This window comes from Rhinoraja longicauda, chromosome 20 (assembly GCF_053455715.1).
Source record: "Rhinoraja longicauda isolate Sanriku21f chromosome 20, sRhiLon1.1, whole genome shotgun sequence".
Lineage (NCBI taxonomy): Eukaryota > Metazoa > Chordata > Chondrichthyes > Rajiformes > Arhynchobatidae > Rhinoraja > Rhinoraja longicauda.
In genome coordinates, this window is record NC_135972.1 from 14,876,198 (window position 1) to 14,889,871 (window position 13,674).

The 13,674-nt window shown below is 47.3% G+C and overlaps 1 protein-coding gene across 5 annotated transcripts in view; it reads right to left on the bottom strand.

The window, feature by feature from the left end:
• Window positions 1–362: 362 nt before the first annotated feature.
• LOC144603581 (xylosyl- and glucuronyltransferase LARGE1) overlaps window positions 363–13,674 on the bottom strand; it is a 305,179-nt gene continuing 291,867 nt past the window's right edge. For all 5 annotated transcript variants that reach the window (XM_078416998.1, XM_078416994.1, XM_078416995.1 and 2 more), the window contains exons 13-15: window positions 9,196–9,342; window positions 6,768–6,963; window positions 363–4,481 (exon numbers count right to left, since the gene is read on the bottom strand). In XM_078416998.1, the coding sequence (XP_078273124.1) occupies window positions 4,284–4,481; window positions 6,768–6,963; window positions 9,196–9,342 (541 nt within the window). In that variant the 3' untranslated portion in view covers window positions 363–4,283. The remainder of the gene's footprint in view (window positions 4,482–6,767; window positions 6,964–9,195; window positions 9,343–13,674) is intronic.

Genomic DNA, 13,674 nt, shown 5'->3' on the forward strand with positions numbered 1-13,674 from the left:
GATGGCAGACGCAGATAGGACGATAGAGTGAGTGGTCACGGGGAGAGTGGCCACAAGAGGCCTCACTGACTCAGTGCGAGCAGGTGACTCTGCTCAGTGCTCCCAACTTTGCTCATGTGGACTCAACCCCCGATCGTCAGGGCTCAGGAAGTTAGGGAGAGGAGAAACACAGAAACATGCCCCATTCCCACCCGGAAGATGTCTGAAGCCCCACAACAGACGGCAAATCCATCCCCATCCATCCCGCGGCCACCCAAATGCTCGTGTGTATTGACAGCGTGCCCATAGGTCAGACCTTCATAACCCCGAGAGGACCTGCAGTAAAGATATCTATGTAAATAAACGTGAGGCACAAATTTCAAAGATTTTTACATTTTATTTATCACTCTGTCGCTTGTACAATGACAAAGACAGAAGACAGCTCTGCTTTGTGCTGAATGAACATTTCTCTTAAAAGTCATCAGCTCATTGTGGTAAAGAGTGAAATCTGTTGTACAATGATGGGAAACAATCCACCAGTTCTGAAGGCCTTCCTACTGTCCTCCATTTCCACTCGAGCAGTCCTCCAAGCTGTTTATCACCCCCCCCCCCTCCCCAATGCTGACTCTAGCTGTCCACCCATCTCCAATGGAGTTCCAAGTTGTCCACACATCTCCAATGGAGTTTATAGCTGTCCACACATCTCCAATGGTGTTCTCAAATGTCCACCCATCTCCAATGGTGTTTTCAAATGTCCACCCATCTCCAATGGAGTTTATAGCTGTCCATCCATCTCCAATGGTGATTCGAGCTGTCCAAACATCTCCAATGGTATTCCAAGCTGTCCAATCATCCCCCAGCAGAGTTCCCAGTTGTCCCACCATCCTCCAATGGTGATGCTAGCTATTCCACCATCCACCAATGGAGTTTCCAGCTGTCCTACCCTCTCCAATGTTTTCCAGTTACTCAACCATCCACCAATGGTGGCACTAGGTGTCCAGCCATACACCAACGGTGTTCCCAGATGTCCAACCATCCAATGGGTTCCCAGATGTCCAACCAACCACCAATGGTGACACTAGGTGTCCAACCAACCACCAATGGTATTCCAACTCTCCAACCATCCACCAATGGTATTCCAAGTGTCCAACTATTCACCAATGGTGATCCTAGCTGTTCAGTCGTTCACCAATGGTGTTCATAATTATCCAAACAACCTCTAATGGTATATCCAGCTGTCCAATTATCTCTCCATTGTGTTCCTAGAGGGAGCACTGTGCACAAACTGTGCTCCAAGATATCAATGGTTTTCCAGCAGTACAGGAGCATGTCAACAGTCCTTTCAGTACCCTCGAGGTCTTACCTATCTCCAATAATAACAGCAGTCTAACAATATTCCAAATAGCTCAACATCTCCAAGTGTACATTGTGTAGTCCAGCAGTCCTTCCATGGCATTTCAATCATTCACTAAACTTCTAGTCTTACTCTAATCATTTCAATAAGTCCATAAATTAAATAGTATTTGAAAATTCAGCAGTCTCGTAATGGGCTCAGCAATACTGCAGTTTATGTTATAATTTACGACAGGTCAAATAAATCAATGTCCCGTACAATCTTACAGTGCACTCTTGGTCATTTCAAGGGATACAGTTGTGTCAGAGATTGTTGATTAATTTTTTTGTTGACAGCCTAATGAGTGAAGCATTTCAGCAGCAGTTCCTGCAGGTCAAACAAGGTCTCTCATCGTGTTAAAGGTCCAGCATTCTCAATAATGTCCAAAGGCCTGCCAACTACTTGATGCTCCAAACAGTCAAAGTCTTCCATTAATTGTCCACTCCAATACAATACTGCGCTCTAACCCAAGCATCCTGAGGCTTGTGTAACCTAACAATGGAAATACAGTTCATCCTTCCTGTTCTCCTTGAGGTCAAAAAGTGTTGAAAGAATGGCATTGTAAAATGAACACCAGGAAGATAGATTGTCGTGTGGGACACCAAGGACTACTGAATTGCTTTTGTTTGCTTGTTATACCCATGGCTTTCATCAATATGTATCCATCGTGGATTACGTAGCAACCTGCACTTTAACAGAAAGATCTGGCGTATTTGACGACAGTTTTCATAAAAACTGAAAAAGCGCAAAAACTAAAACTGACTAATTTTTAACGGACAGACACAAAAAGCTGGAGTAACTCAGCGGGTCAGGCAGCATCTCTGGAGAAAAGGAATAGGTGACGTTTCGGGGCGAGAGCCCTTCTTCTGACTTCTTCAATTTCTCAAGGATGCGGATATTTCTTCAGGGTTCATGTATAATACACTCCTAAAGTCAGGAACACAATCTGCAGAACGGCTGGTCCACTGAAACTGGGTAGATTGGCTGACAGATGTGCAGACTAAGGAATGACCAAACCAGTTAAACCAAGGTCCAATCCACCGGATCGCATACAGTATAGTGGAAACTATTATGCGTTCTCCCGAGATTTATTCGAGCCAAGAGAAAAAATAATGAAGAAACTCCTTTCAAATCTTCGGCCTTGCTTTTACTCATTGCAGCATCACGATGGCAGCACCTACTGACTTCTTGCATGAAGCTGCTGCAATGGTTGTTTCTGACTCACCCACCCTGAGGGTATCTTGTAAATGTAATGACTCTCTGAAACATTCTGGAGAAACAAAATTTAAAACATGGGAAAATGAAGTAGATTTAGCATCAGCACCCGAGGTGACCTGACCTCAACAAGTTGCATCCCACAATTGGTCTCTTTTGGATTCAAGCACATCGCAAATCCTTGACATGCATCAAGGATAGCTCTGCTTTCATCAAAATTTCAACTTAAACTCAGCTGTGAGAGGTGGCGACCCAGCCCCATCGGGAGAGTGGAGAAATATTTTATTAGGATTTAAAGAATTCAGCAGCTATTATTAGTTTTGGGCACAGATAATCTTCCTCTTCAGAAACACCAATGTTTGGCACTTTTAAGTCATTCCTGCATTTCACTGATCAAAAATCACAAATCTAAATCTTTCGGGAATGGAATTGTGTTTCAACATCTCCCCAGCCACAAAAAACACTTCCCAGACATTTCTTTGATTCTAATCCAATCCTAGTGAGGTCAATTATACAAATGAGCCCATCCTTCTAATTAAAAGTTGCTTAAGATGATAAAAATCAGGGCATTCTCCTAGGGTCAGACCTAAAATATTCCCTCTTAAACAAACTAACAAACCAAAAACCTTTTTAATTTATATTGAAACTTATTCTGATCATTGTGGGGCCCACACTCTCTCCAGCCCAAATCAGCCATTTTGTTCTGAATTCTACTCTCAACACAATAGGAATCAGAATGTTGCTGTAAACTTTCATTCTGCCATTGGAAACATCCACCCTTAACCCCACTGGCATTTACTTCTGAACCAAACCAAGAGCAAGAGCTTTCATCAGGTTATAAATGATAGGAGAAGAATTAGGCCATTTGGCCCATCAAGTCTACTCCGCCATTCAATCATGGTTGATCTATCTCTCCCTCCTAACCCCATTCTCCTGCCTGCTCCCCATAACCCTTGACACCCGTACTAATCAGACATTAACTGGCATCTAACAATCGAAGGCCATTGGCGTTGCTTGTATAAGCAGAAGACAGCAGGAGCCCTCACCTCAATGGCAATGGCTTTGATCCTGAATGCAACTGGAAAGATTGGTTCAGGAAGCTTCAGGATTAAGGATGGCAAAAGACAGTCGAGGGAGGACCAACATTGCAGTAGCTTGTCAGACACGTGTTACTACATCACACCGAGCTAGGAACAGCACAGCTGTTACTGTGGCTCACCACTTCACCTACTGATCTCGTTTTGTGTGTGTGCAAGTGTGTGTGTGTGTGTGACTGTGAGAGAGTGTTCGCGCGCATGAGGCCACAGGAATAAAGTGGTCAGCTCCTGAAGGGTGGACTCCTCTGGTCATCGGGCAACGGCTTGCGTACAAAAGCCCGGACCTTCCCGCCCTCAGTCCGCAAGGGGCTGCTTGGACACTGGTGACCCACCGAGGGAGGGCAAGGCAATCAATGAGGTGGGACAGTGGGGGAGGGTCGGTCTTAAATAGTGAACAACAGGAATACTTCAACAGCGCCTTTGGAGGACTCAAAATAAGCTCTTGTCGGTACAACCTTTCCACCCAAAGCCTGACAGTTGGCGGGCACACACGTAAATTTTGGTTTCGGTTTCTGCATGTCTCGCTGTACACGGCAGCCCCATTTCACTCCTCGCAGTAATACAAGTGAAGGTCGTTCCGAGGGCAGCTCGCCGGGATCTCAGCTGTTGTTCTCGGCTGTCAAGTACTTGAGAGCGGCAAACCCATAGCGGCGGGACATGTCCTGCTGGAACTCCTCCTTCAAGGTCTTCAGGCAGATCCGATATTGCTTGTTGGAGCGGAATTTGGTGATGTCAAAGCTGGGGGCATGAGGCATGTGGATCATGTAGGCGTTGGGGAGGACAACAAACTCGTATTCCTGCAAGTTCGGGGAGAGAGAGGGGCACGCTGTTAGACTATGTACACAGGCAGCAGACAGTAGACCCAAGGCTTTGGCATAATGCGAGCGTTCCCGTCTCCAAGGTATGAGGGTGGAGGGGTTGAACCCTGTACATACGTTCATGGTGAATGGGGTCTGATATCCAGGGACGATGTGAGGGCAGTGGACAGCGTGTCGGGAGTGTTCCCGGCAAATGGGGCCAAGCCATCCGGTAAGCCCGGCTCGTCGCGTCAACGGGACCCGCGCTGCGAGAACCGGGAGGGGATGGGCCCGCGAGCGAGCAAACGCCAGGAGCTGGGTGGGCTGTCGGAGAGGGAGGTAGGCCTTCGCAGAGCGAAGAGGGCCATCGATATACGAGGGCCATGATGTACGAGGGCTGACGGTGAGCGAGGAGGGCTGCCAGTGTGTGAGGGGGGGCCGCAGAGAACAAAGGAATGAGATTGTAGCTGATTTTAATAAGGTCATAACAAATAGGAGTAGAATTAGGCCATGCGGCCCATCAAGTCTACTCTGCCATTCAATCCTGGCTGATCTATCTCTCCCTCCCAACCCCATTCTCCTGCCTTCACCCCATAACCTCTGACATCCGTACTAGATCCCCTATCTATATCTCCCTTAAAAATATACACTGACTTGGCCTCCACAGCCTTCTGTGGCAAAGAATTCCACAGATTTACCACCCTCTGACTAAAGACATTTCTCCTCATCTCCTTCCTCAATGGTGTCAGGTTAGGTAAGGGGGAAGTGCAGTGAGACCTGGGTGTCCTTGTACATCAGTCACTGAAAGTTGGCGTGCAGGTACAGCAGGCAGTAAAGAAAGCTAATGGAATGTTGGCCTTCATAACGAGAGGATTTCAGTATAGGAGTAAAGAGGTTCTTCTGCAGTTGTATAGGGCCCTGGTAAGACCACATCTGGAGTATTGTGTACAGTTTTGGTCTCCTAATTTGAGGAAGGACATCTTTGTAATTGAGGCAGTGCATCGTAGGTTCACTAGATTGATCCCTGGGATGGCGGGACTGTCATATGAGGAAAGATTGAAAAGACTAGGCTTGCATTCACTGGAGTTTAGAAGGATGAGAAGGGATCTTACAGAGTCATATAAAATTATAAAAGGACTGGACAAGCTAGATGCAGGGAAAATGTTCCCAGTGTTGGATGAGTCCAGAATCAGGGGCCACAGTCTTAAAATAAAGGGGAGGCCATTTAAAACTGAGGTGAGAAGGAACTTTTTCACCCAGAGAGTTGTGAATTTGTGGAATTCTCTGCCTCAGAGGGCAGTGGAGGCCAAATTACTGGATGAAATTAAGAGAGAGTTAGATAGAGCTCTAGGGGCTAGTGGAATCAAGGGATATGGGGAGAAGGCAGGCACGGGTTACTGATTGTAGATGATCAGCCATGATCACAATGAATGGCGGTGCTGGCACGAAGGGGCTGAATGGCCTCCTTCTGCACCTATTTTCGATGTTTCTATGTTTCCTAAAAGAACGTCCTTTAAGTCTGAGGCTATGACCTCGAGTCCTAGACTCTCCCACTAGTGGAAACATCCTCTCCACATCCACTCCATCCAGGCCGTTCACTATTCTGTCTGTTTCAATGAGGTCCCCCCTGGTCATTAACTATGACAATAGACAATAGACAATAGGTGCAGGAGGAGGCCATATGGCCCTTCGAGCAAGCACCGCCATTCAATGTGATCATGGCTGATCATTCTCAATCAGTACCCCGTTCCTGCCTTCTCCCCATACCCCCTGACTCCGCTATCCTTAAGAGCTCTATCTAGCTCTCTTTTGAATGCATTCAGAGAATTGGCCTCCGCTGCCTTCTGAGGCAGAGAACTCCACAGATTCACAACTCTCTGACTGAAAAAGTTTTTCCTCATCTCAGTTCTAAATGGCCTACCCCTTATTCTTAAACTGTGGCCCCTGGTTCTGGACTCCCCCAACATTGGGAACATGTTTCCTGCCTCTAACGTGTCCAACCCCTTAATAATCTTATACGTTTCGATAAGATCTCCTCTCATCCTTCTAAATTCCAGTGTATGGTGACATATTCTGTTGTGCTGCTGCAAGTAAGAATTTCTTGCCCTATCTGGAACATATGACAATAAAACACTCTTGACTCATTCTTCTAAATTCCCCCTTTTCGCTTCCCACTTCTCCAGAGCCCCTCTATGGACAAAACAGTCATGGTACGTGGTTTGTGCTGTGGCAACGAGGCCGGTTTGACAGCACGGCCTTGCTGCATGGTGTCTAGCAGTCCGGTACCTGTGCATCCAGCTCCATGACATGTGCGACTTTATTCCAGCCAAACCCGACGAACCTCCGGTCGTACTCTGGGCAGTCACGCCTTACTACAACATAAGGCTCAAAGTCTGCCTCCCAGTCGACGTGATAAGGGGTGGTGGCTGTCCGCCACTTGGCAAAGTTGGTTGGAGCGTGACCCTTCGTCCAAACATGGTACCTGCAGAAGAAACATGGAAACATAGAAAATACGTGCAGGAAATATGTGCCATTCGGCCCTTCCCAGCCAGCACTGCCATTCAACATGACCATGGCTGATCATGGCTGAATCAGTACCCCGTTCCTGCCTTCTCCCCATATCCCTTGAGTCCGTTAGCTCCAAGAGCTATATCCAACTGTCTCTTGAATACATCCAGTGAATTGGCCTCCTGTGGCAGGGAATTCCACAGATTCACAACTCTCTGGGTGAAAAAGTATTTCCTCATCTCAGTCCTAAGTGGCCTTCCCCTTATTCTTCAGAGAGGGGCAGTGAGTGGTGGCCGATCCCTGGGGCAATGGATCCATGATTCTAACTGGAGTGTCTCAGTAAATAGGAGTCAGCTCCTACACCAGGTTGCTATCTACGTACAAGAATCAGCCTACCACATCTAGAGAGCAGCCCTGAACTACTATCTACCTCATTGGCAACCCTTGGACTATCCCTGTTCAAACTTTGCTGACTGCACATTATTCCCTTATTCCCTTATGTAGGTTAATTGGCTGGGTAAATGTAAAAATTGTCCCTAGTGGGTGTAGGATAGTGTTAATGTACGGGGATCGCTGGGCGGCACGGACTTGGTGGGCCGAAAAGGCCTGTTTCCGGCTGTATATATATGATATGATATGATATAATATGATATGAAGCTAGACACAAAAAGCAGGAGTTACTCAGCGGGACAGGCAGCATCTCTGGAGAGAAGCAATGGGTGGTGTTTCGGGACGAGACCCTTCTTCAGACTCTCTCCAGAGATGCTGCCTGTCCCGTTGAGTTACTCCAGCTTTTTGTACCTATCTTCGGTTTATAGACAATAGGTGCAGGAGGAGGCCATTCGGCCCTTCGAGCCAGCACCGCCATTCAATGTGATCGTGGCTGATCATTCTCAATCAGTACCCCGTTCCTGCCTTCTCCCCATACCCCCCTGACTCCGCTATCCTTAAGAGCTCTATCCAGCTCTCTCTTGAATGCATTCAGAGAATTGGGCTCCACTGCCTTCTGAGGCAGAGAATTCCACAGATTCACAACTCTCTGACTGAAAAAGTTTTTCCTTTAAACCAGCATCTGCAGTTCCTTTCTCCATATTCCCTGATTGTGTATCTGTACACTGTAAATGGCTCGATGATAATCATGTGTTGTCTTTCTGCTGACTGGGGAGCACGCAACAAAATCTTCTCGCTGTTCCTCGGTACACGTGACAATAAACTAAAGTGAACTGAACAAATATAATGGGGCATTGCCGTTACAGGAAGACTATTATGATGCTGCCCCTGTGAAGTGGCCTACCGGGTTCCAGCCCATTCTAACCTGCAGCTTTATTGAAACTGTAATCAATACTAGCTGGGACATTGTACTAGATAGGGAGTACACGAGGTAATTCAACATAACACGATGTTGTTATTTGCTCACATGTTTTCTTACATTAAGTACTCCTCTGTGGGGAGTAATCCACTGAGCTAGAAAAAATTATTTCCCCAAAATAAACATGAATGCTTTCAGGTTAATGCAAGACGCAGCCAGCCCCTGTTGTAGATGGGCGCTCCTGGTAGGAACATTACCGAACATTCATTTTAATCAAGATTTCTCATCCTCATCTGCCTTTGTTGCATCTATTGCATGCGGCTGGTGGAGATAATGGGATGAGGTTCTTAGGAGTAAATTAGATGCCTATATATCTTCAGAAACAAAGCTTAAGAGCCTGAAGTCGGCATGTCTGGGAACCCACCCGAAGGCTCGTCGGTCAGTGGGACCGGTAATGCATCAGAAGGCTTGGCGGTCAAGGGGACGGGGTGAGCTGGAGGTGACGGACCCGAGGAAGGAGGGCCGGGAGGAGAGTGAACCGGGGTGATGCCTGCAGCACCTTCAAGGTCGGCTGCAGGAGGGTTCAACATGAAGGTGGCCGGGCGAGGAGAGGGGAGGAGAGGAGAGGGACGTCGGTTGGTGGGAACTGCTCCTGTACATCGAGCGCTCGGGCCGACCGGACTTTGGAGTTTGAATAACGGCGCCTAAACATGGCATGTGTGGTATATGCAAAAAGAGTTTCACTGTACGGTTGGTTGCATGTGTGACAAATAAAGCACCAGCGGCCCACTGACATACAGTGGAAGGCACCTTAAACATCTCCACAACAGTTAGCATCATGTCACTGTCGTTACCCGTGCGTGAGAGGCAGAAAGGAGCACCTCCCCTTGTATTTACCTAAACGTGAAGAGCGTTCCCACGTCTAACATGGACAATAACTCCGCTTTGGATTTTGGGAAGGATAGACGATATCGGAGAGTCTCAAACGCTGGCACTATTAGAGCCTTTTTAGTGTGAGCCATATCAAGCTGGACAATGGACTTCCTGCAAGAGAAAAGACACACAGCGTTTAGATCTACAAGCAAATTCCGACTGCACAGTTGTCATCCGGATTACTGAATAACGGCCCGCCCGCTCGGTCATATTTCTCATCTGTCACCATTAGCAGACAGCTTCACTAGTTGATCAGAACCTCTGCAGCCGTCTCTCGTTTCTTATCTTAGCTCTTGTTGACGTTACCCCGAAGCAACGTCCACGTGCAAAGTGCCAATGCCCAGCTCTCGCTCTGAGCCATCGACCCCCGGGCTCTCCACTGTCTCACCAACCAGCAGTGAATGAGCAGACATTAAGCCTCAGATAGACACAAAATGCTGGAGTAACTCAGCGGGTCAGGCAGCATCTCTGGAGAGAAGCTTTTGGGCGGCCACGGTGGCGCGGCAGTAGAGTTGCTGCCTCACAGTGCTTGCAGCGGTGTTCGATCCCGACTACGGGCGCTGTCTGCGCGGAGTTTGTACGTTCTCCCCGTAAACGCGCGGATTTTCTCTGAGATCTTCGGTTTCCTCTCACACTCCAAAGATAACAGGACCCCCCCACCCCCACCTTTGTGCAACAGGACCCCCACCCCCGAGACAGGAGCTGGATCACCCCGACGTGGAAGGCCCGCCACTGGCTAAGGGAGTCATGATCGTCCCGTCAAAGGAAGGTTGGAGGCCCCCGCCCACTGGAGGACAAAGAAGCGAGCGATTAAACTTTTTTTTGCCTTCCTTCACAGTGAGGAATGTGGAGGGGTCACTGCGGTGGATGTTAATCTTAAAATGTATTTTGTGTGTCCTGTTGCTTTTTATTGTTATGATGACTGCTTGGCAAATGAAATTCCTCGTATGTTGCAAAACATACTTGGCCAATAAAGTATGATTGTGATTGATGTAGGTCGATTGGCTTGATGTGCGTGTAAATTGTCCCTGGTGTGTGTTAGGATGTGTTAATGTGCGGGGGGGGATCGCTGGCCGGTGCGGACTCGGTGGGCCGAAGGGCCTGTTTCCGCGCTGTATCTCTAAACTAAACTCAATCTGAGCTGATATGTGGGTCAGTGTCAAGTTGGTGATGATATGTCTGTAAACTAGCTTGAGGTGATTTTTTTTACGACATTAGGGTGATGTCAGGTGAATGCAAAAACCTTGTGCAACAGAAGAGAGCAATAGAAGGAGATCTGCACAGGAGAAGGCACAAAAGGATTGAGCAAAAACAGGCAGGAAGGAGAAGAAAGGAAGACTTTTATTTATAATTTATTTTCCGTGTCTCAGAAGACTGTAAATCCCTTGCTGCTCCTTCAAGTACTTTTTCTGAAGTGCTGCCCCAGTTGTAACCTTCTGAACCTGTTGACTGGCCAGTCCACACACAGCAAGATCTCAGCAGCCATACTGGGATAAACAGGCACAGTAGAGACGACATTCAAATGATGATCTGTAGTCGGAGGGCGGTGAATCTGTGGAATGCGTTGCCACTGAAGGTTGGGGAGGCCGTCAATGGATATTTTTAAAGCAGATACAGATAGATTCTTGATTAGACAATAGACAATAGACAATAGGTGCAGGAGTAGGCCATTCAGCCCTTCGAGCCAGCACCGCCATTCAATGCGATCATGGCTGCTCACTCTCAATCAGTACCCCGTTCCTGCCTTCTCCCCATACCCCCTCACTCCGCTATCCTTAAGAGCTCTATCCAGCTCTCTCTTGAAAGCATCCAACGAACTGGCCTCCACTGCCTTCTGAGGCAGAGAATTCCACACCTTCACCACTCTCTGACTGAAAAAGTTCTTCCTCATCTCCGTTCTAAATGGCCTACCTCTTATTCTTAAACTGTGGCCCCTTGTTCTGGACTCCCCCAACATTGGGAACATGTTTCCTGCCTCTAATGTGTCCAATCCCCTAATTATCTTATATGTTTCAATAAGATCCCCCCTCATCCTTCTAAATTCCAGTGTATACAAGCCTAATTGCTCCAGCCTTTCAACATACGACAGTCCCGCCATTCTGGGAATCAACCTAGTGAACCTACGCTGCACGCCCTCAATAGCAAGAATATCCTTCCTCAAATTTGGAGACCAAAACTGCACACAGTACTCCAGGTGCGGTCTCACCAGGGCCCGGTACAACTGTAGAAGGACCTCTTTGCTCCTATACTCAACTCCTCTTGTTACGAAGGCCAACATTCCATTGGCTTTCTTCACTGCCTGCTGTACCTGCATGCTTCCTTTCAGTGACTGAAGCACTAGGACACCCAGATCTCGTTGAACATCCCCTCTTCCTAACTTGACACCATTCAAATAATAATCTGCCTTTCTATTCTTACTTCCAAAGTGAATAACCTCACACTTATCTACATTAAACTGCATCTGCCATGTATCTGCCCACTCACACAACCTGTCCAAGTCACCCTGCAGCCTTATTGCATCTTCCTCACAATTCACACTACCCCCCAGCTTAGTATCATCTGCAAATTTGCTAATGGTACTTTTAATCCCTTCATCTAAGTCATTAATTAGTACGAGTGTCAGAGGCTACAGGGAGAAGGCAGGAGAATGGGATTAGGAGGGAGTGATAGATTAGCCATGATTGAATGGCAGTAATCGATGGGCCGAATGGCCTAATTCTGCTCCTATCACGTATGACCTTATGATCGTCCTGCTGAGTTTCCCGGTTTGTATCACTCGTTATCACCTTCCCCACAGCCAACAATGGACCATTGTGGGTCCCACCTTTCCTTGATCATCGTTGCCTTTTGCATATCATTCATTCATTTCTTCTATGTACCTTCTATATCTCTCCCATTTACCTCTCCCCTGATTCTCAGTCCTGAAGAAGGGTCACGACTCGAAACGTCACCTACTCCTTTTCTCCAGAGATGCTGCCTGACCCGCTGAGTTCCTCCAGCTTTTTGTGTCTATGATGATTGTTGGTCACAGTGTTTGGAAGGGAGGCACGGTTTTCCTTTATAATGTCACAGAGAGATATAGCTTGGAAACAGGCCCTTCGCCCATTGAATCCATGCCAACTTTCACGCAACCTTTTTTATCCTAAGCTTACCTTAATCTATTTATTATTCCTTCCTTCTCATCAACTTCCCACAGATTCTACAACTTATCTACACACTAGGGGATAATTTACAGCGGCCAATTCATCTACCAACCCACAACCTTGCAACAGATGCTGGGAGGTAAATTAATTTGAATTTATACAACGCGGAAACAGGCCCTTCGGCCCACCGAGTCCGCACTGACTGGCAATCCCTGCACACTAACCCTATCCCACACACATTAGGGACAATTTACATTTATACCAAGCCAAATAACCTAAATACCTGTACGTCTTTGGAGTGTGGGAAGAAACGGAAGATCTCAGAGAAAACCCACGCAGGTCACGGGGAGAACGTACAAACTCCGTACACAAAAGCAACCGTAGTCGGGATCGAACCCGGGTGCGGAAAGACTATTCATGATTACAATCGAGCTATCCACAGTGTACAGATACATGATAAAGGGAATAACGTTTAGTGCAAGATAAAGTTCAGTAAAGTCCGATTAAAGATAATCTGCTTGATAAGATGGATCAATAACTGGGAAGTTGTTATCCCAGATAACAATCCCAGATAACAACTGGGAAGAAACTGTCGCTGAATCTGGAGGTATGTGTTTTCACATTTCTGTACCTCTTGCCCGATGGGAGAGGGGAGAAGAGAGAGTTGTCGGGGTGAGACTGGTCCTTGATTATGCTGGTGGGCTTGCCGAGGCAGTGTGAGGTGTAAATGGAGTTAATGGAAGGGAGGTTGGTTTGTGTGATGGTCTGGGCTGCGCCTACAATTCCACAAGGTGCATGTTTTAGTATGAATTGAGGTAGTACCTTTAGTATGCTTTCAGAGAGATACGCCGTGATAGAGTTGCTGCCTTACAGCAGTGCCAGAGACCCGGGTACAATCGTAACTATGGGTGCTGTCTGTACGGAGTCCGTACATTCTCCCTGTGACCTGCGTGGCTTTTCCCTGGCTGCTCCGGTTTCCTCCCACACTCCAAAGGTGGACAGGGTTGTAGGTTGATTGGCTTCAGTAAAGATTGTACATTGTCCCCAGTTTGTAGGATAGTGCTAGTAAACGGGAATCGCTGGTCGACGCGGACACGGTGGGCCGAAGGGCCTGTTTCCGCGCTGTATCTCTAAACTAAACTAAAATAAAGATACACTCTGAACAGTGGCTGGTAAACAAAGGGGAAACACTGGCAATAGTAATCACCAGCCCATGTATGGACAGCAACTACTGTTCTACCTAAGAACACTGAAAAAGTCTGGTCTACCCCAACAGCTGCTGACGACCTTCTACCGCTGC